This window comes from Beta vulgaris, chromosome 1, assembly GCF_026745355.1.
Source record: "Beta vulgaris subsp. vulgaris cultivar EL10 chromosome 1, EL10.2, whole genome shotgun sequence".
Taxonomy (NCBI): Eukaryota; Viridiplantae; Streptophyta; class Magnoliopsida; order Caryophyllales; family Amaranthaceae; genus Beta; species Beta vulgaris.
In genome coordinates this window covers 24,666,711-24,691,578 of record NC_079202.1, presented here as the reverse complement: position 1 = coordinate 24,691,578, position 24,868 = coordinate 24,666,711, and the positions used below count along the sequence as shown (strand labels likewise).

General features: G+C 36.8%; 1 protein-coding gene across 1 annotated transcript; it reads left to right on the top strand.

Annotated features, from left to right (window-relative positions):
• Window positions 1-9,643: 9,643 nt before the first annotated feature.
• On the top strand, window positions 9,644-24,310 carry LOC104898970 (protein DETOXIFICATION 33). Its single transcript, XM_010686112.4, has 9 exons — window positions 9,644-10,224; window positions 11,926-12,121; window positions 21,794-22,139; window positions 22,527-22,613; window positions 22,799-22,855; window positions 23,080-23,318; window positions 23,446-23,564; window positions 23,660-23,746; window positions 23,829-24,310. The coding sequence occupies exons 1-9, from the start codon at window positions 9,949-9,951 to the stop codon at window positions 23,883-23,885; spliced, it is 1,464 nt and encodes a 487-aa protein (XP_010684414.2). The 5' UTR covers window positions 9,644-9,948; the 3' UTR covers window positions 23,886-24,310.
• Window positions 24,311-24,868: the final 558 nt, after the last annotated feature.

Genomic DNA, 24,868 nt, shown 5'->3' with positions numbered 1-24,868 from the left:
TGTCTCCGGATGTTTTGCTTCCGCGCAAACTTCCGTAGCACGGATAAATGCCTCGGCCTCCTAAAGGGCCTCAGTTAAGGTGGATATCTTCTTCTTTACCAAATTGAACTTAAAGCTTCCTGGTCTTATACTCCTGATGAAGGCATCAAAAGCCACTCCCGCATTCAGATCCTGGATCTGCAATGCTTCCAGATTAAATCTCTTTACATAGCTTCTTAGGGCTTCTTTAGGTCCTTGGACGACCTTTCCTAGATGCATGCTGGTCTTCTGCTCTTGTGGATTTGCTCCAAAATGGTTAGTAAACAAGATACTAAGCTCAGTGAAATTATTGACCGAGTTAGGCGGAAGATTGTTAAACCATTTTTGAGCTACCCCTTTCAGCGTAGCTGGAAAGTTCTTGCACCATCTAGCATCGTCAACTCCCTGAACATACATCTGATGTTTGTATGCTGACAAGTGATAATCCGGATCTGTAGTGTTGTCGAAAGGCTCTATCGTCGGAAGCTTAACCTTTGGGAATGGGGGGACTCCATGATTCTGGCCGAAAAGGGAGTCGGCCAGTTAATCTTGAGTGCCCCGGCATGTCCCTCAGTGGGTATGTGCTCCCGACAATATTCTTTCAGCACTGGATTTGAGAAGGTGTTAGCTAAGGCTTGACGCCTATACACCAGAGGTTGTAAAAAACCGTTTTTCTTGCCTTGGCTAAACAGGCAAAGGTGACTTCTACCTTTCGTCCTGGACGGAACCCTTAACAGGGGATCCTTCATGTAGGGAGTAGACCCGAAGGTCGAACGCTAAAGAGTAGCTGCTCTCTTGGCCTCCAAGTACTCCCTAGCATCCGTCTCCATCTTGTGACCACTAGGAGGAATGTTATCTCCTGGACGGACCACCAACTTCCAGTCCATCTTCCTCCTTGGTTCACTGACAGCTGGCTGCTTTCCTTTAGACAGTTGCTTTGTCATTTTCGGCCGAGGAGGTCGGCTGGTCCCTGGACGACCTACTTGGGACTGCCCCCTAGGCGGCACCACAGCAGCCTGACCTGGATTAATCTGAAAAAACAGCATATTGCTTTTGATTTGCTCTTCCATGACAACGGCCATCCTAGCCTGGAAATCGCTTAAGATAGTTTCCAGATGACCAGTTGTCACTGGACGATCAAGATTCTCTTGGATGACAGGGCCCTTACTTGCTCCAGAGAGATGAATGGCAGCAGAGGGCCTGTCTCGTCCTCGGGGTGGCCTCTCATCACCCACTGTATCTTCCACTTGTATCTCAAAGCTTCTGTTTCTGGCAACATTGGATGAGTGGCAATCAGTCATTGTTGCGTCTCCTAATAGACGGCGCAAAATATTATGTAGTGCTAGACTCGTAAACCAATACTACTATCCCCAACAGTAGTAACTATAATAGGAGACTTGTGCAACAATATCTGAACTCAAATTCGCCTAGAAACCTGCAAAAAGGGATCCACCCTGGAGGTTTGGATGGTATTTCCCCCTCCGAAGCTTAAGTCGAGTATCAGGAGTAGAAAAGGAACTTTTAGAGAGAGAAAGTAGAGAGAGAATTTATGGCAGAATCACAATACTATGCTCTGAATAAACGTACCTTTCCCCTGATTTCAAGAACTATTTATAGTGTCTGAAATGACTGTTGTACCTTGATGTCACCCTAATTTGGGGGCATCTGATTGGATAAGCAATAATGTGGTGACACATGGCAATTGCTGATTGGAGAGGCACCTCACCCTTTTACATAATGTATGTCTTACCTCTAATGGGCCTAAGTACAATTTTGGGCCATAGAAAGGAGTGTTAGCACTCCTTTTTATCAAAGAAATGTACTTAGCCCATACAAGCTTATGACCCATGTATTTTTACCAGAATGGGAGAATGCCACTTGTAGGGCTGAGATGGAGCCATGTGTCACCTTTATAGCCGTTGATTTTTAGGCTACAACAACTGTCATCACCAAAAAAAAGAGGTGAGAGATTCTCGGAGCACCCCTACACACACTAACACCATGAATGGTATTATCCGAAGCCTCTTTCCTAAGCAAAGTTAAGAAAGCATCAGCGTAAATAAGGAACAAATATGGAGAAATTGGGTCCCCCTGGCGGAGACCTCGGGAAGGAAGCAGAGAGCCTGTAATGCACCCATTATATTTGAACGAAAAGGAGACACTTGAAATGCATTTCATAATACATTGTATCCAAGTCTGAGTGAAACCCATTCTGCCCATAACATTCTAATCTAAAAAACTCCACTCCATTCTGTCATAAGCTTTACTCATATCGAGCTTCAATGCAACATTACCCTCTTCTCCATCTCCTTGTCTCTTCATAGCATGAAAGATTACAAAAGCAATCAAGGCATTATCTTTAATCAATCTTTTAGGAACAAACGCACTTTGTTGACTCGATATAATGGACCCTAACATTAATTTCATTTTATTCGCAAAAGTCGTCGAGAGTATTTTGTACAACATATTACACAAACTTATAGGGCGGAACTCTGTCATTCTTTTTGGGTCATTTATTTTCGGAATGAACACGATACAAGTACGATTTACCTCGGAGAGCTCCACGCCACCACGCACGCACAAATTGGATCACATCCCCACCAACCGTCCCCCAGAATTATTGGAACACCAATGCATGCATGCCGTCTATTCCTGGTGCTTTGTTAGGATGCATCTGAAATAATGCACTCCTAACTTCTTCCCTAGTTGGTTCGGTATCTAGCAAAGTGTTCATATGTCATCAGTAGCCACTCTCTCCAGCCCCGCCATTGCCTCATTAAAACGACTAGGGTGCTCCGTTGCAAATAATTGTGCAAAGTAGTTCGAGATCACAGTTTCCATGTCCTCCTTCGACCCTTTCCATTCCCCATTATCATCAAACAATCCTGTAATGCGATTACGCTTCTTACGCTGAGACGCCTTGTGATGGAAGTATTGAGTGTTTTTATCCCCATCTCGAAGTTCGTTTGCCCGCGCACGCGTATGCTAGTATGACTCCTCAAGTTTACGTAGCATATTCAATTCTTCCATAATAGCGACACATTGCTGTAAAGCTTGCGCATCAAGCTGCCCCCCTGCACTCCATTCAGCCTACGCGCCGCCTGTTTGATTCGTTTTTTCACCACCCTGAATCTATTGGCAGCCCAACTATTTAACCTGCCTGCAACCGTCTCAAGTCGCGAATGAATTGGGCTACCAGCCCCCTCTAGCCAAGCCTCGGCCACCGCAGCACCACACTCTTCATTCGACAGCCATAAAGACTCAAACCAAAAAAGTTTCCCACGATTTCGATAAGGACATTGTACTAAATTTCAACAAGATAGCTACATGATCAGAATGACAGATAGGAAAGTGTATTACTTCATTGTATTTGGAACATAGTACACCACCTATTATCCGCCAAAAATCGGTCCAGTCTCTCGCGGACATGAGTATCAATAGTAAGACCCCACTGCCACGTGAAAGTGCTACCACTATAACCCAAATCTTGACACCCACATATCTCTATAGCATCTCGAAACGCATCAATCTGTCGCTCTCCCTGAATCACTCCCCCTTCCTTCTCTTGTCCCCCAAGTATCTCGTTAAAATCCCCAAACATCGTAATAGGAAGAGTGTTCCTATTAGCAATATTCTTCATTAACTCACATGTCAAGCGCTTATTTGACGCCTCCGGCCATCCATAAATCCCCACCCCCTTCCATATAGCGCTCCCTCCTCCACCCCTTACATTAAATTCAATATGGTGATTTGAAAATTAATGGATAGACACATCGACCTCCCTCCACCACAACCCCATACCACCAGATCTCCCATTATTACTCCTACATAAACCACTAGTAAAACCACATTTATTTCTAACAAGCTCCAATCTTTGAGCATCAATTTTTGTCTCCATAACAAAGATAATATCCGACCTATGTCTCCAGCACCAGTCCTAGAGAGCTTTAACTGTCAATGGGTTGCCAAGCCCATTGCAGTTCCAGCTTAGAATTTTCATTGTCCTTCGTGGGGTTGGTGCATTCAAACCTCCGCTACTTGGGATTCCACAAAACCCCAATTCGACTCTTGCATGTTATTAAACCCCTCATAGTCTCCTTGCATACATATCCCCCTCCTTCCGCCATACGCCCTTGCACCTCTTGCCACTATAGCCCCCTTCTGCATTTTCATCATTCACTACCATCTCATCTACTAGTTTACGCTTGTTGCGGTTGATATGGGGTATGACAGTAGCTGGATTGCTACCCGAAATAAAACCCATATTCTCCTCCCCATTAACTCCGTTTTTAGCCCCACCCTTCTTCACAATTTTTACTTTCCTCCCAGCCTTTTTGGAGCCAGCATTCCCTATGTTAAAAGACAGATCAGTAGGAAGACATACATGGATAGAAGCTACCTCCTGACCCAGCAGACTTGTAGGAGCAGGTGAGGACGTTTGGTCCCCCACCTTCTGCATACATTCATCAACAACATGACCCCCATTTGCTTCCCCCTCCACGCTAATGTCAGTTATAGGCCCCGCATCTCACTGCTCCCCCCCCCCTTGCTTCACAAAGTCCAACTTTCGGGAACACGACAACAATGACTTCGCCTCCTCAAGCTGCTTTTGCCTCCCTTTCTGTGGCAAGGCCCGAAGCCACACCCCCCAATTTTTTTTTCCACCTCCCTATCTTAGCTTCCTCAATCGTCACATTACAATCTCGCTCAATATGGCCAATCGTGCCACACGCATAGCAAAAGGTGGATAATCGTTCATATTTCAAGTCTATAATCACCATCACTCCTCTCGAATTACGAATCTTCCAAAATTCTGCACAGCTGCTTTGTCACATCCAACGAGATTTTTAATCTCGCTGGAGCATCCCACGTTATTCCATTCGCCTCAACATCCATAATAGTACCCAGTCTATTTCCGATAATTCGCACATGTTCCTCCGTTCTACAATCCATTGGAAGATTATAGAGCCTGATCCAAAAAGGGCAATGAGTTAATTCCATTTCGGATGGTTGCACGCTCCCTTAAATCTCATTCATCATCACCAAATGTTGATCAAAAGTCCATGGACGCCCCTCTAACACCTTATTTCTATCACGTCCATTCGCAAATTGAACCATGAAAAGGCCGTTTTCAATCATTTGAAAAATAGCAGCTTTCAAAATGGACCAGATTTGAGTCATAGTCCTTTTGAAAGCCTCAACATTGCAGGGTCTAGAAGTCCTCACTTTCCCCACGATCGATAATTTAATAGTAGGGTTTTTGTTTTCGTTATTATTAATATCGCCTAGCGCAATAACTTCCTCCTCCTCTTCTGTAATACATAGACTTGCGCATCAGGTTGTGATCTCGTCAGCCATGGCTGACTGGTTCCCCAACTAGGGCAACAGGCTCGCCCACCGAGACTGGACGACTCAAAAACAAGACTCACCCTCACACCCTATGGAGAAAACCTAAAGAGAGACTTTAATAACCTAATATTACTTACACTCAATTGAGATCACTTTAAAATAAGTCAAGTTGAGATTATTTTTAAAAAACTGGTAAAAATTAGAATTACTTAGGTTCATTAATCCATTATTTTAAACCGACTTTCAAGTAGGGAGGGTGTTCGTAGTTTGAGATATAACCCAACCCAAACCGCAAATATACGATTTGACATTTTTTCAACCCAACCCTGACCGCACTTTTGCCCAAACCAACCCAAATCGAACCGCGCAAAACGGTTTGGTGAGGTTTGGTTTGCGGTTTAACCAGTTTTTCCTCCGCGACATTAATTTTGTAATCTAAGAGTAAAAATAATTGTTAATAAATATAAAGAGTCCAAATAAATATGAAGTTGACTTCATAATTAAATATAAATAATAATTTATCAAAAGTGCCCAACTTCTTTACCTCAAACTTCTTTAAGTTGTGATCACTTATCAAATTCTAAGATAAAAGAAGTTCAGTTGTGACTGTTTGATTATTATTTTTGTGTTGCTTGTATGTGAGTCATAACAAGTGATAATTGGAAATTAACGTAAAGTGTAACGAGAATAGTTATAGACTTTAGACTGGTGCACGTCTAGAGTTGGACATTAAGCATTGGAGTATATGGTGAGCGTGTCATGGCTCTTATAAGAATGGATTAATCACCATCCCTCTTTTAGTTCAAAGGTTCCTCGATATCGCATGTCATTCTGGAATACGGAGTCGTGCCCGTATTTCGTCTTCTTAATGAAGGCATTAGTATATAAGTCATCTCGTTCCAATAACTATTCTATTAGCGTAATAAAAAGATGTTTAGAGTATAGTTCAGTAAAAGTGTCTACATAATGTATATGATTATACTATTATTTATCCCTGTACGTTATTATTTAGTATCATGTTAGGAATGCTTATGTTTTAGTATGTAGTACTCAGCTTTGCTGATTACATGCTTTGTTTGTTTGTGTGATCATGGCTTTATCTTATTGATGCTGTGATGATCCATTTTGGTGAGCAGATTCAGTAACTAGTATATTTAATTTCTGTATTAATAAGAACATATTTTATTATGTTGTTTGAGTAGATTCATTTAGAATGTTTGGTTGTTTTACATACTTATTTGTTTATAATAAAGTTTAAAGATTAGTTAATTGTTTTCCGCTGCAAAATTCTGAATAAGCTGTTACATTATCACACGGGCGATAATGCTTTGGTAATTCTTTAAGTTTTATATTATACAGGCATTTCTGAAAAGAGAGAATTATCGGGGTGTTACATGGTCGTTGATGATTTGATTTCAGTCATGCTATAACACAACTCATGTTAGTTCATAGGATGATCTAAATCATGGAAAGAGCCATGGAAAAAGAATTGGTGGGCCCCACAAAGAAGCCAACTTTTTTTGGTTGGACAATAATTAAGACGCGGCTTTTTTTTATCAACAAACTGATATTCGCCAATCAGAAGAAGCCATGAGCCAAATAAAGTTCCGCTGACTTGTACGCGTCACCGTGTTGCAACTTGTATCACCAACTATTCCTCGCCATGTGTAACATGTCAGAAAGGCAATATCATGGTTATTCAGATTTCATAATCTAATTTAAAAAAATAATTTCGCTGACAGTCATATTTTTCGGAGATCTATAAATAGACATCTATTTCACTATATTTTGACACACTTTCGAAATTAGTTACTTTTCTCTCTACATTATACACACTTGAGTTTTTAGTTTTGGAAGCTTTTGTTCATCAAGAAATTAGAAACTGAAAATGAGTAAAAAAGTATACTTCTACCAAATTTTTGTCCTTTATATAGTTGAATTATTATTAATTGTTGATTTTTAAAAAGAAATTATTATTATTACTAAATTTTTTAAAAGAAAATTTTATTTATTGTGGAATTATATATATTACTGCTTATTTTTGAATCCAAATTAATTACTACTAAATGAATTTAATTAAGATCATATACATACAAAATAATTTATTTCATAATTTTGTATTATATTATAGATATGAAAAGGTATAAATGATGTATTGATGTAAGAGAGAGAAATTGTGGTGAGGTATAGTAAAAAGTATGAGAGAGGAATATGATGTTCTTTTTTTTAGATCATGATTGAGGTGCATTTATCAAAATGGGTCATAAGGCATGATTAACTTCTGTAGGATGAGAGTGAAAGTTGATGCAAGAAAGGGATGACAAGTATTTTTTGTGGCATGAGTAACCATGCTCTTCAGATCCAAGTTGGATTAAAAATTAAAATATGAAATAGCAATTTAAAATTTTATTGAACATGTTTGCGAGCTTTCGAGCCGAACTCCATTAGGCCCATTTTCGGCTCATTAACGTCTCAAGTCGATCTTGAACTCGAATCGAGCCCGCCCAACCGAGCTTTGACCATGTAAAATCTGAATAGTTTGCGAGCCGTCTTGGTTCGTTAGCACCTCTATACATAACTCTGAGATAAATGGATACACATACTTGCATGACAATAACTTTGTGATCAATGAATCATAACTCGTTCTTACATGGCAAAAAACAGAAGAACCGTGTACACATCATAATCGTACCAGCTAAACAAACTCCACAATTGTTCTAGGAATAATTGACATAGATTATCAAAACTTTCACTCATATTCTCAAAACAATCCCAATTGGAATAACCCCAACTTGAAATTTAGCTTATTAAAATAATTTGAACTATTACTTCTGATACTTCATCCGTTTCAAATACACATCTGTATGGTGAGAAAAGTGCGTACATGTACATGGCTAACAAGCCAAGTGCACATGAATAACAAGTCAAATGAATATATGTACACAGCTAGCAAGCCAAATGAACGTATGTACAACTATATTAGTATATGTTCATTGGTATTGGTCTTCAAGTTCATAACCTAGTACTTAATGTTCATCGTGCGCACCTTACTCATCATACGGACGTGTGCACCTACTAATTTGCACTAATTAACAACTAACAATAATTAACTTTAAGGTAGTCCCCTCCTCTTTTTTACCACATATACACTCGCAGTTTGAGATGTAACCCAACCCAAACCGCAAATATACGGTTTGACATTTTTTCAACCCAAACCTTACCGCACTTCTGCCCAAACCAACCCAAATCGAACCGCGCCAAAAACGGCTTCGTGAGGTTTGGTTTGCGGTTTAACCAGTTTTTCCTCCGCGACATTAATATTTGTAATCTAAGAGTAAAAATAAGTGTTAATAAATATAAAGAGTCCAAATAAATATGAAGTTGACTTCATACTTAAACATAAATAATAATTTATCAAAAGTGCCCAACTTCTTTACCTCAAACTTCTTTCTTCAGTTGAATACTAGATTTTTTTGCACGCGATGCGTGCTTGAATTTTTTCGAAACAGAAACTTGATTTTCTTCGGCATAAGAGTCAAAATTTGAACATTAGACATACAAAGTATAATTGTTTTTATTAGTTGCAAAATTTGATTGGTTTAGTTTATGTCACTTAAGTCTCTCACCATTCTTTTTGTTTTTTTTTTTTACATTTCAAAGTTAAATTCTATAAACAAAATAGAAATTTTATTGAATTTATTTATGATTTCTAATATTATAATTTTTTAGTTGATTTTGAATTAAGTACAATACTTCATAAATTGTAAAGAAAGTGGACACTTCGATTTGAAGTCAATTTTTTCATAGGTTGTAGTTTGTAAGTGAATTTTTAAGTTTTTATAAAGTTTTCTCATTTTAGTGAATTGCAAACGTAAATTATGCAATTGTATGATTTTAGTTGACTTGTGAGTGATTGTTATAATTATATTTTTGGTATTTTTGTTTGAAGCCGCCTTTGATTTGTAAGTGAAATTGTAATTTATAATGGGAAGAGGGGCAAAATAGGCATTTCAAAAGAGGACACCATTGCTCCCCCTTCCCTTATATAATAGAGATTTGTATGCTACCTTGTCAAGTGTATTTAAACAAATAAAATTAAAATCAATAAAATTGCGGTTTACGGTGCAGTTTCGATTTACAAAAATTAGAATCCAACCCAAGCCGCAGACTGTAATTTGCTTGAAATTATAACCAAAACTGCAAACCAACGCAAATCGTAAAATATATTGCGATTTGGTGCGGTTCAGACGCACTTTGGCCAGCCCTACTTTCAAGTTTGTCATCAGGTCAATCGGTCATACCTCACATGATCAATTGTGAGTTGTGACATTATTTTCCCAAGTCCCTCTCATTCCTACCTGCTCCCTTCACGAAATACATTTGTCTACTATCAACTCTGACAAACCTCACAAATACTTAAATGAAGCAAATTCCACGATCCCATCAACCTCTTTATTCTAATACAATTCTCAATTTCAAAAGTCAGACCAATTTATAAAAATCCTCCCACTAATTCCAGCATCGCCAACAACTATATTTCACACCCAAAACAAAAAGAATTTCAAAATATAGAGAGAAAAGATGCAGAAAGAAAAAACAGAAGATGAAAATCCACTGTTACCCTTAGAATTAGAGCATCAAAAACAACAACAACAGCAGCAGCTAAGTCTAATTAAGGAATTCAATCACGAATCAAAGAAACTATGGAGTATTGCCGGGCCTGCAATTTTCACAGCTGTATGTCAATACTCAATGGGCGCTCTAACACAGACTTTTGCGGGCCAAGTCGGTGACCTTGAGCTTGCTGCGGTTTCCGTCGAAAACTCCGTTATCGCTGGTCTTGGCTTCGGAGTCATGGTAAATTTTTTGGATCTCCTTACTAATTGCTGATTTTGGCGTTTTTTCGGTTTATTATTTTTACTGCTTTTTTTTTTTCTTCTTCTCAGTCGTAAGACATTTAACCCCTCGTAGTCGTAGCCCAATTTGATTTTACTTGTCAATGGTATACTTGAGAACGTGGCATAAGTAACTAGTTTTTGTTATGAACAGTTGCTAAGAGTTGATTTCGAAATAACTAATTAATAATTAACAACTTTGTGGTTGCGTAGATTATAGAAGATTTGATAATAATGAATAATTGAAATATTTTGTTTGTCGTGTGGAAATGGTGCTAAGAAATTAGTCATATTAAATAGATTTTGCTAATTATTACTAAATCATCCTTGCTTCAATCCATTCCTATTTAAAAGAGAAATGGATATTTTTTTTTTTTTTTATAAGAACTTTGTGGTTGGTACGTCGGACCCACCAAACAAGGAGTGTCCACTGTCCAGTTTATAACCGTTGGAATATTTGTTAATCTTACTTAAAAGGAAAAAATGCAAAATGTTCGATATCGCATGTATTTAAGGAGGCTGTAATGAAGTATTACCTCTGTTTTCGTATGTAGTCTTGTCTAGAGTATTGATACTATTTACAATTATAAAAAATTTATACATATGTTGTCTTGTTTGTTTTATTTGAGTGAGTTCTTTATTAATATTTGATGACTATAAATTTACACATGTGATGAAAGATTTTTATAGTAAAAAAGTACATAGGCAGACGCAAGAGTCATAGGAAGAACAGAGGAGTATTAGTTTTCTGGTTAAATGTATATTTTTTTTCCCTCTTTTCACTTGAAATTTTGACATTATTTATAATTAAAAATAATTTTTTAAATTTTTGCTCAATATATAAGAAAAAATATAGTGTATGATTCATGTGGGGTTTTGTTTGATCTGTTTAAATTATTAATATTCAATCATTATAATGTAAACTAATATGTAAAGAATGATATTTAATATGTAAAGAATCTATACAAATATATTAAAAGGTGTGCGTGACAATGTATGCACGCCACGTGGCATCTCTGTTACTCCATTAGAGTTGTCCAATGTATACACAAGGCATGTCAATTAACAAAAATAAAATTAGATTGTAACAAGATTTGAACCCGTAACCTCTTGTTATTATAGCATGATACAGTTACCATCTCAACCAACTTTTAATCATGTTTTAAGTGTCTACATTATTATATTTGTACCTTTTAAATGTTGAGTTTTCCTTAATATATTTTAATTGGAATGAAAAAAATGCATATCAAATTCGAAAAACAGTACGAACCCGGAGCAACGCTCGGGCCCAAATACTAGTGATATTTAAAATTAAAGAGGACATGTACATTTAAAGTAGGAAGAAAAAAAATTACACGAGTATCATTTGGATAATGAACAATATAAAAGTTAGTAAAATAGACTGTTTCCTTGTTTCAATGTAATACTTACTTTCAAAAACAAGAAAAATATAAAGGAATATATAATTAATTAATTAGTATGAAGTATTACTTCATTTATTCGACATATTCTTTTTGTTATTCAATATGTTACCTTTTTTATATTACCTGTTCCATTCAATATATTTTCATCCTAAATTCTCCTGAAATAAACTGCTTAATGTAATTCCTAAAATTAATTGATATGAACTTGGGAATAATGGGTTTTATTTTTTGGAACACAGCTTGGAATGGGCAGCGCATTGGAGACTTTATGTGGGCAAGCATTTGGTGCAGGGAAGCCCAAAATGTTAGGGGTTTATATGCAGAGATCATGGGTTATCTTATTTGCCACTGCTTGTCTGCTGACCCCACTTTATACATACTCGCCTTACATTCTTCAACTCTCTGGGAATACGCCAGAAATCTCGCAAGCTGCTGGTTAGTTTTTCTCTATGTTTTTCGCCTACTTTTGGGAGAGTTCAATATTGCTGTAAATTTTCTTTTATTAGAAAGGATAATCAGTCCGAAGACCAACTCCTATTAGGAATTTAGGATACTAGCCTGCAGGGCACACTAATTTAGAGGCTGAGTACAAGATTAAACAGACTAGAAGTAATGCCCGTTGGAATGATAATTCAAACCTTAGGCAATATCCTTATATTCGGGATGGCACACCACTACACCACTGAGCACAAAAATGCACTAATAACAACTAATTATTCATAAAAACTCACATATTTTATTAAAATGACAATTATAGCACAAAATATAACTTTATGAAAAATGACAATTATATGGATATTATTGTAGGAAGATGACAAAAATAAATGGAATATTGGTGCTTCTTTGTAGGTTATGGTTACGTAAAGAAATGTAGCAAGTAAATCTATTTATGGCAAATGTAGCAAGTAAAATAGACACAAGCAAGGAGTATAATTTTGAAAAAAATTGAAGTTTAGCTTTTAGTAGATAACCTTAAAAGATTATACAATATAAATTAAGTATAATTTTTACTACATTGTTCGAAAAGAATATGACTTTTACACCTTTGGAACTTGCTTATAATTATAATAAAATTAGATGAGTGTTTTATTTTTAACATATACGTGAGATCATATTATAATAAAGAAGTTATTTGAGAATTATGAATTTGACATAATAATAAGTACTCTTTTTTTTTTTTTAATCTTTCTCACATGGAATCTTGACACTAGAGAATGAATCTTCTTACATTTTTTTAGTTTATAAGAAAAAATTATAGTCAAGTAGGGTCTTGTTAGATTTGTCTCAATTCATACTTTATTAATATTGTCTTCGTCTTTTTTTAGTTGTTAGATTTTACCATTTAGACATGTCTCTTTTTAGTTGATACATTTGCCTAATATTTCTACTTTTAGTATGTGGTGCCCACATATTATTTACCTTAATACCCTTATTTTGTCTTCATCACACAAAAAGACATCTATTTTATGCATTATTATTCTACTTTTCAATGATCATCCACATGTTTTATTAGTCTGTGTGCTAAAGTAAATGTAGCAACTAAAAGAAGACGAATGGAGTATTCAATTGTTATAATTTTTACTAAAATACACTCCCTTCAACCCATAATATCCTTGATACTTATCAAGGCACATAGTTTTAGATGATAAATTTGTTGTTTGGTTATCAATTGTTATTTTATTTAAAAGGTAGATATGATGTGAGCTATTAGTTAGTACTCCCTCTATTTTTTTATCTTTCTCACCTTGAATCTTGACACTATTCATGATTAGTTAGTACTATGTTAATATTCAATCATTATAATTTTTATTAATATAAAATGAAAAATATTTAAGTTTAAAAACGTGCGAGACGGGTGAAAAACAACAAACTTGCAGATCCCATTTTATCCAATTTTATGAGTGTAGTGTTGATATAATTTATGAATATAGCTTGAAATTTTATTAAAAGACTGGAGACAGAAACCTCAACTTTACCCAGGCATTCCATCCCAAAGGAGGGATATTTTCATAGTGTAGAACACACCCGAAGAAGAGGGGGGTAAAATTTTTTTTTTTTTTTTTGATTGGGAAATTAAGTCAGCCCAAGGGCTAACCCCTACCAAGGCTACTAGCCTCGTAGGAACTACCAGCACATTGGCTGGTAAAGCATACAAAGCATGCTAAGGAAATACCCCAACATAATGCTAGGGGTAAGGATCGAACCCCTGACCTCAAAAATCAGAGGGGAGTGCTCTACCACATGAGCTAGCTCCTCATCCAGAAGAGGGGGGTAAATAAAGATAAGGAATGTATCGTGAAAAAAAAAAAAAAAGAATGGGCATCGATCCATCATTATTAATAATATTGCAGCATTGTTCTAGTAAACTTTTCTTTGTTGACTTGCTGGTAAATATTTATCGCGTTTAATAATTAATACTATCTCGGGTCTTAAGCAGAATGGTGCATTAGTTGAATTTTTTTTTTCCCCTTGACAGTGCATTAGTTGAAATTGGTAGCATTATTCGGTTGCACAATGTGGGTTCTCAACTATTCATGCCGCATGTGGCGGAATCTTTATTATCATTATTATTTTTGGTAGAAGACAGACATTATTGACTTGTGGCATTCTTTTATTTCGGGCAGTACTCTATTACATCTTTTTTTGTTTTTTTTTTTTTTTTTTTTTTTTTTTGTGTTGAGGGGAGTAATCCATTTGATGAATTATATTTTCAATGAATGATAAATGATTATCATTCGTTGGGACTTGCGATTGCTGAGAATTAAGCATCACTTACAAAGGTTATGACTTGTGAGGTATTAATGGTAAATTGTAAATCCTTTCAATCCATTTTTTGTTATTTTTTTTGTAGGGGAGTTTTGAAATTCCTTAAAATTTAACTTTTGTCATTTCAACCATATTTCCACATGCTTAAACTCCATAAATCTAATTATAATTTCTTTTGAAAATCTAATAGTTATTCTATTGATATTATAAACTAGGTCTTATTTCCCATAGAAAAAGTAATTTACGATAAATTTTTCTTTTCCCTCAGAAAAAAAATTAAAGAAAAAAGATGGCATCAATCCTTTTTTTTTTTTTACTTTTTATAAATTAGTTCATTTCATTAAAACTCATAATAGAGTTAAAGGCATACAATGAAGTACCAAAACTACAACGTCTTGAAAGACAAATACATCAAAACGCCAAACCAAAACGCTCCAAACACAACAAAGACCCCTCAAAAATATCACCACTAGAACGAGCAAGAAACAACATAACAATCGCATTGAAGAACCGAGAGACAGCCAAGCTTACTGATTGAAAAACAACAAACTAAGACAACATCAAACTAAATAACAAAAGAACTCATGAACTCCTTAAGACGATTTTGAATCAATGACACCAAATTAACTATTGGGATGACTCACACTACTCGCCTCTTTGACACTTGAATCCCATTTTTCTTCTCCATGCTACGATTGAAACCAAGATGATTAAGCAATTGACATTGATTTTTCTTTGCTAGCCTCCGTAAATAAGATTTCAGCACACATTGCTCATAATTGAATTATGCGACAAAATTGAAACCTCACTGACAACCCCAACTGAATCTAATATTGTGCCATTTCCTATAGCATAAGAAGAACCCTCATCTCCGTCAACACACAATGCACTTCCGCCTCTGATGTACATCTTATTTGCAAATGAAAGAGCACTTGCAATGCCACTCAAACCAACACTTCCCGGCAACCTCTCCAGATTTGCTAACATCTTCTCCTTGATAGCACCACCGTTCTCTAAAGGGACACAGTTCAATATACTAGGTTCCTTAACATGATGAATCTCGCTTTCTAAATTAGGATGACTTGAGCAAACCTCCATATTTTCTAAGATGAGCGGAGCGTTCACTTCTGATTTGAGCTCACTATCATGAGAAGGGGAAATGTCGTGCCAAAGAATAGAAAAAGAATCCAAACAGGCATTATGGCAGTCACCATCAAAACCAACAACCTTCAATTCCTCTTCAGCGACATGAATTATCACTACTTAAAGCAGGGACAACAACTGAATACCATAAACCTTTAATCTTCACACTTAACTTCAAAAGCTACCCCCATCGATTACAACCAGATTGAATTTTCCACCAAAGACAACCAAATCGTCTACAGTGCTCAAATTCAATCAACTTTGAACAATCTTGAAGGGTACCATAAACCCAATCAATCAACTTAACCGGAAAATTAATCCACCTTTTCCGATTGTTGTAGAACTCACCAACTTTTAAGAAGCCATTACTAACTCCAAACGAAAAGTTTTGAATTTGAATTTTCATATTCGAACTTCGATCGAGCAGCAACTAAACGACCTGAAAAAGGGTAGAAATTGGGACAGAAGAATTGGACAAAATTCATTGAGAGAGAGGGTTTTGAAAATTAAAGCACAAAGAAAACTAGGGAAGTGAAGGAAGGAAGTGAAGGGAGCATCGATTAACAATGAAAGGGGATGAAGGGGGGATGACCCTGCTGCGACGCACGCCGGAAAAGAGTAGTGCGTACGATTTGTTTTAAAGGAGGTTGGGTGAAATAGAGGGAAGTTGCATCGTCAAAACTCGAGACTTTTTTTTAAATGTCGGTGGTTGGTTGCTGACAAGAGAGATGGTGGTGGCTGGTGGCTGATGGTCGACATAGATGGTATCAATTCTATTGAATGAAATATTTACCCCCTCTACAATTGAGTTTCATGTGAAAGATAATCTCATACTAAAATTCGTAAATTAACTTGCATTTAACAGGGGAAACGCATATAGCATGTATTTTGTATTCAATAGACTTACGCTTCCCTTAAACCAAAGTGGTTGTATTTAAAGTTTAAGGCTTGATATCCGCTAATGCTATAATCTTAACATATCTAAGTATCTATACATATCATTAAAAAAAGGGGCTGATACTACACATGGCGGTTCTCCCTCATACAAAGGCTCTCACTTCACACCATTCTCAAACATAGACTAATGTAAAGAACTAGAAGAACATTTCAGCCTTGTGTTGAAAACATGGAGTTTCCACCGATGGCCCATCACATTGATTGTAGTAATTTACTCTTAGAAATTTTGATAAATAAGTTCCTCAAATGCACAAGTATGTAGATCACATTGAGAGGTAAAAGAATTATATACTTATGATGTAGTTACAAACAATGTTGCATTTATACTACTAAACAAGAACAACAATAACACAAATGTCAAAGCCTTAATCCTAGTAGGGTTAGTTCAGGTACATGAATCAAGATCATATTTTTGGTGTTCGTCCACATGTGTGATTTATCCAATGCCTTTATTTTCCCTTGCCTATAAGCCCTTAGTCATTTTGATGCCAAATTTAGGCAAAGTCATATCGCATTGCTTTAGGGAGACAACCTAGCAATGCTTGTATACCTATCACTTGCACATCGCTGAGTACGAAGTTGCTTATAATTTAATGATGTTAGTCCATTTTGGACTCCAAAAATTATTAGCGAAGAAGTTTCTTCCCACCAAACTCCCTCTTAAGCTCACTTATCCACATCATCTATAGAAGTTATCCTTTTTGGTGATATGCTTCTTGATTTTTCAGAATTTCTAAACTTCACAATCACTAAATTACCCTCATAACACCATCTTTGGCGCTATTACTCTAGGCCAACTCTTCGAACCTCTCCAAAGAAATTATATAGATTTCATGTCTTGGCACATGCCTTGACTTTCTGAGAGTCTTAACTCGAAATTTAATTTTGACTTCACCACTTCATTTAACCTTAATCTTCTCATCATTAGGTTTAATAATATATATGTCTTCACACACTTCATGGCTAAGAAAATCTTCTTTACTTCAAATATGATGGGAGCCCACGGAATCTAGCACCCTGTTCTCCTCACACATCGTCTCATCTTTAACCATTAGAACCTCCTCAGGACAAAATTTACGTCAAGACGTACAACTTTCCCCCTCTTCTATCTTCGACATTTTCATTTTTGTCATATCTTTGAGCTCCGTGCTAGCATATTGGATGTGCCCAAGCGTCCCATAATAGTATCTAAAATTACCACTATCATCCTTTTTAGGTCTAGAATGAAATCTAGATTTTTCTGTCCATCTACTTTGAATGTTCCCTTTTTTTTCTTTCCTCTTCAACAAAAGCATGATGGTCTTCTTGAATGGGGAAGTACTACATGTACCAAATTGCTCATTTCTAATTTTGTCTCCCGGCATGCTTATTAACAATGAGGGGAGGGTAAACTTCTTGAGAAGTGAACTGGCCATAAGTGTATTATACTTCTTTTTGGGGAAGGAAACAAGCAAAATTAGGGCTTTATTTTCTTCAAATTTAAGATTGACATCTATGTGATCAACCCATTAATGTTATTGATATGATCTCTCAGTTTAGTGGTCTCTTCTATCTCTAAATCAGAGATCTTTCTGCAGTAATACTCTTTAATTTATGACTTTGATAGTTTGATTTATAAGAATCCTCAAGTTATCCCACATCTAGAACCTGTTAATTCAATTTCAGGTGCAAGTGCTAAACGAATTAGCGGTTTACCAACTCACCAACTACCGTAGGGTAAAATTGTCCTTTCAATTAAGCCATCTCATCTCAAATTCATAAACTGAAAATACCACTTGCAATGTTTTACATTTCTTCCATATTTATTCATGGTACACCCGAGTGCACCATGCTCATGGTACACCCGAGTGCACCATGCTCATGGTACACCGAATGCACCATGCTCATGGTATAACCTCGGAGAATTCTATAACATATTATCCAAATGAGGAAAATTCTACTCATTGCTAATGACCTAGTTTTCTCTCTTCTTTCCTCTTACTTCCTCATTAATGTTTGTACCAAATTATTCAATATAAATTCCAAAAATCTGAATAATTCTCTCCCTCTTCCATTGTTTCTCACCTTCAATTTCTCTATATTGTGTCTCTTTCTCCTCTAAATTTGCGACATTCACTTAATTTAATGAACGGGAGAAATAAATATTGGAGTTTCAAATTCCATTAGTGGTAGAATTAGTTTTAGATATGAGAATCAATACTAAAGTTTCCAAAATTCTTTAGTGGTATTATTAATGATTGATAATTGCAAAAGATGATTTAAGTTCCAAAACAAGTTTTAGAAATCTCTCTCCTATATTGTTTCTCGTATTTCAGAATTTCTCTCTCCAATGTTTCTTTTACCCAAAGATTTCTCTCCCATCTTTTATTTGTTATCTCCAGAATTTCTTTCTTTCGTGAAAAATCAAACTCATGAATTGGAAAATATGATTTGAGTAAATTGAGCTACATCATTGGTGGAAACAAATATCGAAATTTCAGAGCTTATTAATGGTGGACATAGTTTTAGAATCAATATTAGAGTTTCAAAATGAGCAAACACTTGTGCTCATTAGAGATAATGAGCAAAAAAGTTTGCTAATTTGGAAAAGGTGTTTGCTCATTTTCCCACGAGTAGAAGTGTTTGCTAATTTGAAATAATGAGCAACAAAACTTGCGCATTTGGGCAAATGAGCATAATTGCTTAGCAATGAATATAATTTTTCTTATTTGGAGAATTTCAAATAAGCAATGAACAAAAAGTAGCCTTAGGTGTACCATGAGCATGGTATACGTGGGTGTATAATGAAAGTTGTAAATACAAACTGCATAAATTATCACACATAGGACTTACAAGATCTTATAATCTTACTTGTTTATGGATTCTACCATAAGACGGTGATAAGAAATAGGAAACAAGCAGCATGGAAGATAAGTAAATGGTCACCACCAAAGTTACTTCTTATTTTAATAATATGCAAAGATAACCAACTATATTCCTAATTACTCACAATTTCAAACTTAACAAGACTAGAATGGCATTTAATTTTGAATTTTACCATCGCATTCATCTTCAGAACCAAGGCCATGTTAATTGCAGAAGCGGCTCATATTTCTGGTTAAGTACTTACTTGGGTCTGGCCAATATTATAGATGGTCAAACTTTTCATTCATCCCAATGTGATCATCTCTATTAAATTGATCATAGTTCCTCCAATCATATCTATCTCAATATGATCATTTAACTAAGCTTCCGAAAATGGCACTTTGGAAGTTATTCTTTCTAAAATGTATATTCTCTCTAATGATTCAATCTTACAAGAAGAAGGATGACATCATGGTAGAACTGTTGGAACATTTATAGTATAGTGTGTTTGGTGTATTAGGGTATAAATACATAATAGTTGTGCAGTATATATGTACGTATACATGACGATGGAACATTGGAACAAGTTTTGAACATACAAACTAATGCCTGGGTAGAACTCCGTAAACAATGAGCCTAGCAGACAATTGTCATGCCCGAGTAGGTCATATGTTCCGTCTGGTGCGAATTGTCACGTTCTTTTGTTTATACTAGTTGTTTGTTTTATGAAATCACTTATGGTTTGTTTAATGCCTCATTTTGCGGTTTTATTCTATCATCTTTACATGATACTCTGTATAATTAAAGGGGCGTGTCATATATATGGAGAAATTGATGTAATCAGTCCCAACTATTGGCATACTGACCAAAAACAGTCCCAACTACCGTTTTTTATTGTTGAGTCCCAACTTTGAAGGAGTTTTACAGTAGCAGTCCCAACACCTTTAGCAGTTGCCATTTTTTCTTTTGTTTTTCTATCTTCTTCCTTCATCCTTACTTCACTACTCCCTCCTCCTCTCCTCTGCCACCGAACCCCCTCCCTTCCCCTTCCACCAACTACCTCCCTCCCCCACCTCCAGCTGCCCCTGCCCTTTCCTTGCTCAAGCCACCCCCCGCGCCTCAAACTACCTGCCCTTACCCATGTCACCCATCCCTCTGACCTTGAAATCCCTCCCTTTCCCCTCCACTACCCTCCTTTTCTCCACCTTCCCTTTCCCTCCCATGCCACCCCTCCTATCCCTTGCCCCCCTAGCCAGCCCTCCTCGTGCCTTGAAACACTCCTGGGCCCCACCACCTATCCCCCAGCCCCTGAGACCCTTCCCCTTCCCCCACCTCCCTTGACTCCAAAACACTTCCCTGCCCTCGCCACCCATCCCCTTCCGACCACTAAATGAGAAGAAGAAGAGAGAGAGACAGAGAAGCAGCGGCTAAAGGAGAGAGAGAGAGAGACGCGAGCAAGGTCGCTTTCACAGCCGCATCACCAACAAAGGTTGTGCGACCCATCACCGGTAACCAACAACAAACGCGCCGGTAGCATCCAATCACTAGCTGCAGAGAGAGAAAGAGACAGGATGGGGAAGGGATTTCATGGGCTTGAGGTTTCGAGTGTGAGAGAGATAAGCCACGAGAGATTAAAATTGGTTTTGGTTTTGAGTTTGTGCGGATTGAGTTGCCGAGAGAAAAGTGTCGTTTGGGTGGAAGAAAGGGGGATGAGGTGGGGTGGCAGGGGAAGGGGAGGAAGGAGGAAGGAGAGAGAAAGACGGAAAGAGGAGGAAGAAGAAAAAGGTCAAAAAAAAAGGAAAAAAGGTTTTTTTTTACCGGTTTAGCAAGTCAGCGGTCCACTCGGATCAGCAGTGTAAAGAGGGGGTTAAAGTTGGGACTGAATAATAAAAGACGATAGTTGGGACTATTTAAATCAATTTTTCCTATATATATACATTAATCGTGAAAATCAAACTCTTGCTAGCATAGTTCTCGACAAAAATCAAGATGCTATCTCAATAGTTTCATCATGAAAACTTGTTCGTTGTGGGTCAATAACTTTTAGGTAATCAAATCCAATGCGTGCATGGAAGAGTTATCTGGTCACACACCGGTGCTATATATCAATTTATTCCTATTTTCTAACCAAAAATTTGGTGTCAAGGATGTACATCTGCTATCTACTTATTGAATTAAGTGATATTTTTATTTACACTCCCACCTTGATTAATTCATTGCTCGTATCAATTACCTTTGACATGTTAAAATTAGAAAAAATCATTATGCTGGATTGTATGCTCAAATTGTTTATGACTTTAGGGCAACTTCAGCAGCTCCAATGCTAGATTGCCTGTAAAATGGTACTATAATTTTCTGATGGCCATATGGTACTAAGAAGGCGATTTCTGACTGCAGGAAAATTTGCTTTGTGGATGATACCTCAACTGTTTGCCTATGCTTTCCATTTCCCTATACAAAAATTCCTGCAAGCACAGAGGAAAGTGTTTGTGATGGCGTGGGTGTCTGCTATTGTGTTGGTAATCCATGTGTTCTTTAGTTGGCTATTTATGCTCAAGTATGGGTGGGGCTTGGCTGGAGCAGCAGTTGTGCTCAATGGATCATGGTGGCTGATCGTCATTCTACAGCTTATCTACATTTTTGCCACTAAGTCAGATGGTGCTTGGAGTGGATTCTCCTGGCTAGCATTTGCTGACTTGTGGGGTTTTGTGAAGCTCTCCTTGGCATCTGCTGTGATGCTATGGTATCTCACTGCTTTCCTTTCTCAATACACACGTATAATTTCAGTATCCCGGAAGACGTGTATTTTCTTCTGTAGCTCTTGAATTTATAAAGTTTAGCAAGTCAATCTATATTTATCCAGAATCGGTGATTCATTAGAACTCACTTATCAGTGCTGGCGTTAAGCCATTATCTTCAATAAAGAAATTTGAGAACAAAAAAGATTTAGGGGTAAAGATTCTCTTTGATGGCTCTGTGTGAAATTCTAATGGATTAGTAATAGGGCATAGCATGATCCTATAGAACATCAATTGAATTTTTGGTGCATGCCATCTGCATTCACAGGCCAAATTCATTAATGTGCTTCTTTCATATCGTTGATCTGACATGTTTGCATGTGCCTATGCAGCTTGGAGTTTTGGTATTTGATGGTGCTAGTGGTTATCGTAGGTTCTCTTCCCGACCCTTTAATACCTGTGGATGCCATCTCCATTTGGTGAGATTCTGCAATGCCCCCTTCATACATTGTGAATCTTTCTTATGTATTCTATTCTATAATCATTTATCAAGGTAGAAATTAGTGCACCTTCTCATTTAATGTAATAGTGGCATGGGACAAAGTCTGTCTATTTAATTCCTTGATCTTTTGTGTACTCTTTACCTGTTTTCTCATGTTTGTAGCATGAATCTACAAGGATGGGATGCCATGATTGCAATAGGATTCAATGCTGCGATCAGGTAATTTGTGCTAATTTCATGACTTTACTCGTAAAATCCCAAAAGCTGATGACCAAAACTAAGAATGACAAATCTTGAAATATGTATGATGTTAAGTAACGAATTAGGACTGTAAAACAAAATGCATTGAATTAGGAGTATTTTGTAAATCACACATGTTCTGATATTGATGTCAAAAGTATAATACTAATTGCTTATGGGAGTATGTTTCTTGCTCATAACAGTGTAAGAGTATCAAACGAACTTGGAGCCGGTAATTATAGAAACGCAAAGATCTCGGTGACAGTAGTTTCAATAACTTCAGTGGCTATAGGGTTTGTTGCCATGTTAGTGGTGCTTGCAACTAGAGACTCTTTCCCTTACCTTTTTACAACAAGCGATGCTGTGGCAAAGGAAACTACAAGGATTTCAATCTTGTTGGCGTTCACAGTTCTTCTCAATAGCCTTCAACCAGTCTTATCAGGCAAGTAGATTGACTGATTGAGCCTCTAAAAACTTTCACCCCACGAGATTGTGTTTGCTCTATCTATTTCGTAATATAGAGCTACACTGTTACCTCTATCTTGATTTATGGTCTCTCTTTTCATTAGGGGTTGCCATTGGAGCGGGTTGGCAATCACTTGTTGCATACATCAACATTGCGTGTTACTATCTTTTTGGGCTTCCTGCTGGCATTGTTCTTGGATTCAAGTACGGACTTGGAGGAATGGTAATTCTGCTAAATTTTGGGAGACAGTTTTTTTTATATAATATTAATTTTGACAAGTTCTACAACTTTGCAACTCATAATTTTTTTTACCGTAGGGTGTTTGGGGAGGAATGATTGGCGGAATCTGTTTGCAAACCATTATCTTGATAGTAATTACAGCTTTCACAAATTGGAAGAAGGAAGTAAGTGCTTACCAGTCTCAGCTACTGTGTACATAATTTTTGTTTTATTCTAAAGCATACGCATCACATTTGCTATTTGCAGGTGGATGAAGCAGAGAGTAGAGTGCGAAAATGGGGAGGATCAGCGTCATTTGACTGATTTTGGGCAATGCATGGAGTGAAGGAGATAATAACTGTGGGATGACTCGTCCTAAAAGGAAGATAACACATATATTACGTTGCAATCCCTGCATATGCGATCAACAGAAGATGGTCATATCTTCATATGGATTTATGTGTTACCTCAGCCAAGAAGACCTGGATAATATTTGAACCAAAATGAGCTGATTATACATGAGAAGTGTCGAGAGATGTCAGCTACAATTTGTAAAGGATTATAGACGCCGAGACGTGTATCTTAATGGACTTAACTTGATTTTTTGTATTGACGTGGTATAAAGGTTATTGTGGTCATTCTTTGAAAGCAATTCGACGGTGTACTTGTGATCACGGATGTAAAATGTTTTTTTTTTCCTTTCTGTGGACCAGTAATTATCAATTGTTCGAAAATGTTATTACGTGTTATTTTCTTTGCACGTGGCCCTATCTCTATTTTACATGGCAATAAAAATAGAAAAATGAAAATAAATGTAACTACCTAATTTATTTTAAAAAAAAAGCAGACAACAAATAGAAAACCGTGAAAATTTACAATTCAGTCAATTATTTTTCTTTCAACTAGAAATGGGCAGCTAAGTTGAGGAGCTTAACTCTTACTCACAACGCATCTACATTGGTTCGTGTGGGCCAACTGCATCGAGCCCAAACTAGTGGTGCAGGCCATCGGGTGAGTTGGTGAAATTACCACCGACGCAACTCTAAACGAGGAAGGATGGGTGGGTTTGAGTGTTGTGGCGAGGGACCATGAAGGTAATTATCAATTGTTGAATAATGTTATTACGTGTTTCTTTTTGCGCCTGTGGCCCTATCTCTATTTTACACGGCAACAAAAATAGAAAAAAATGTAACTACCTAATTTATTAAAAAATAAAGCAGACAAAACATATAGAAAATAGTGAAGATTTACGAGACAGCCAATTACTTTTCTTTCAACTAAGGATGGGTAGCCAAGCTGAGGAGTTT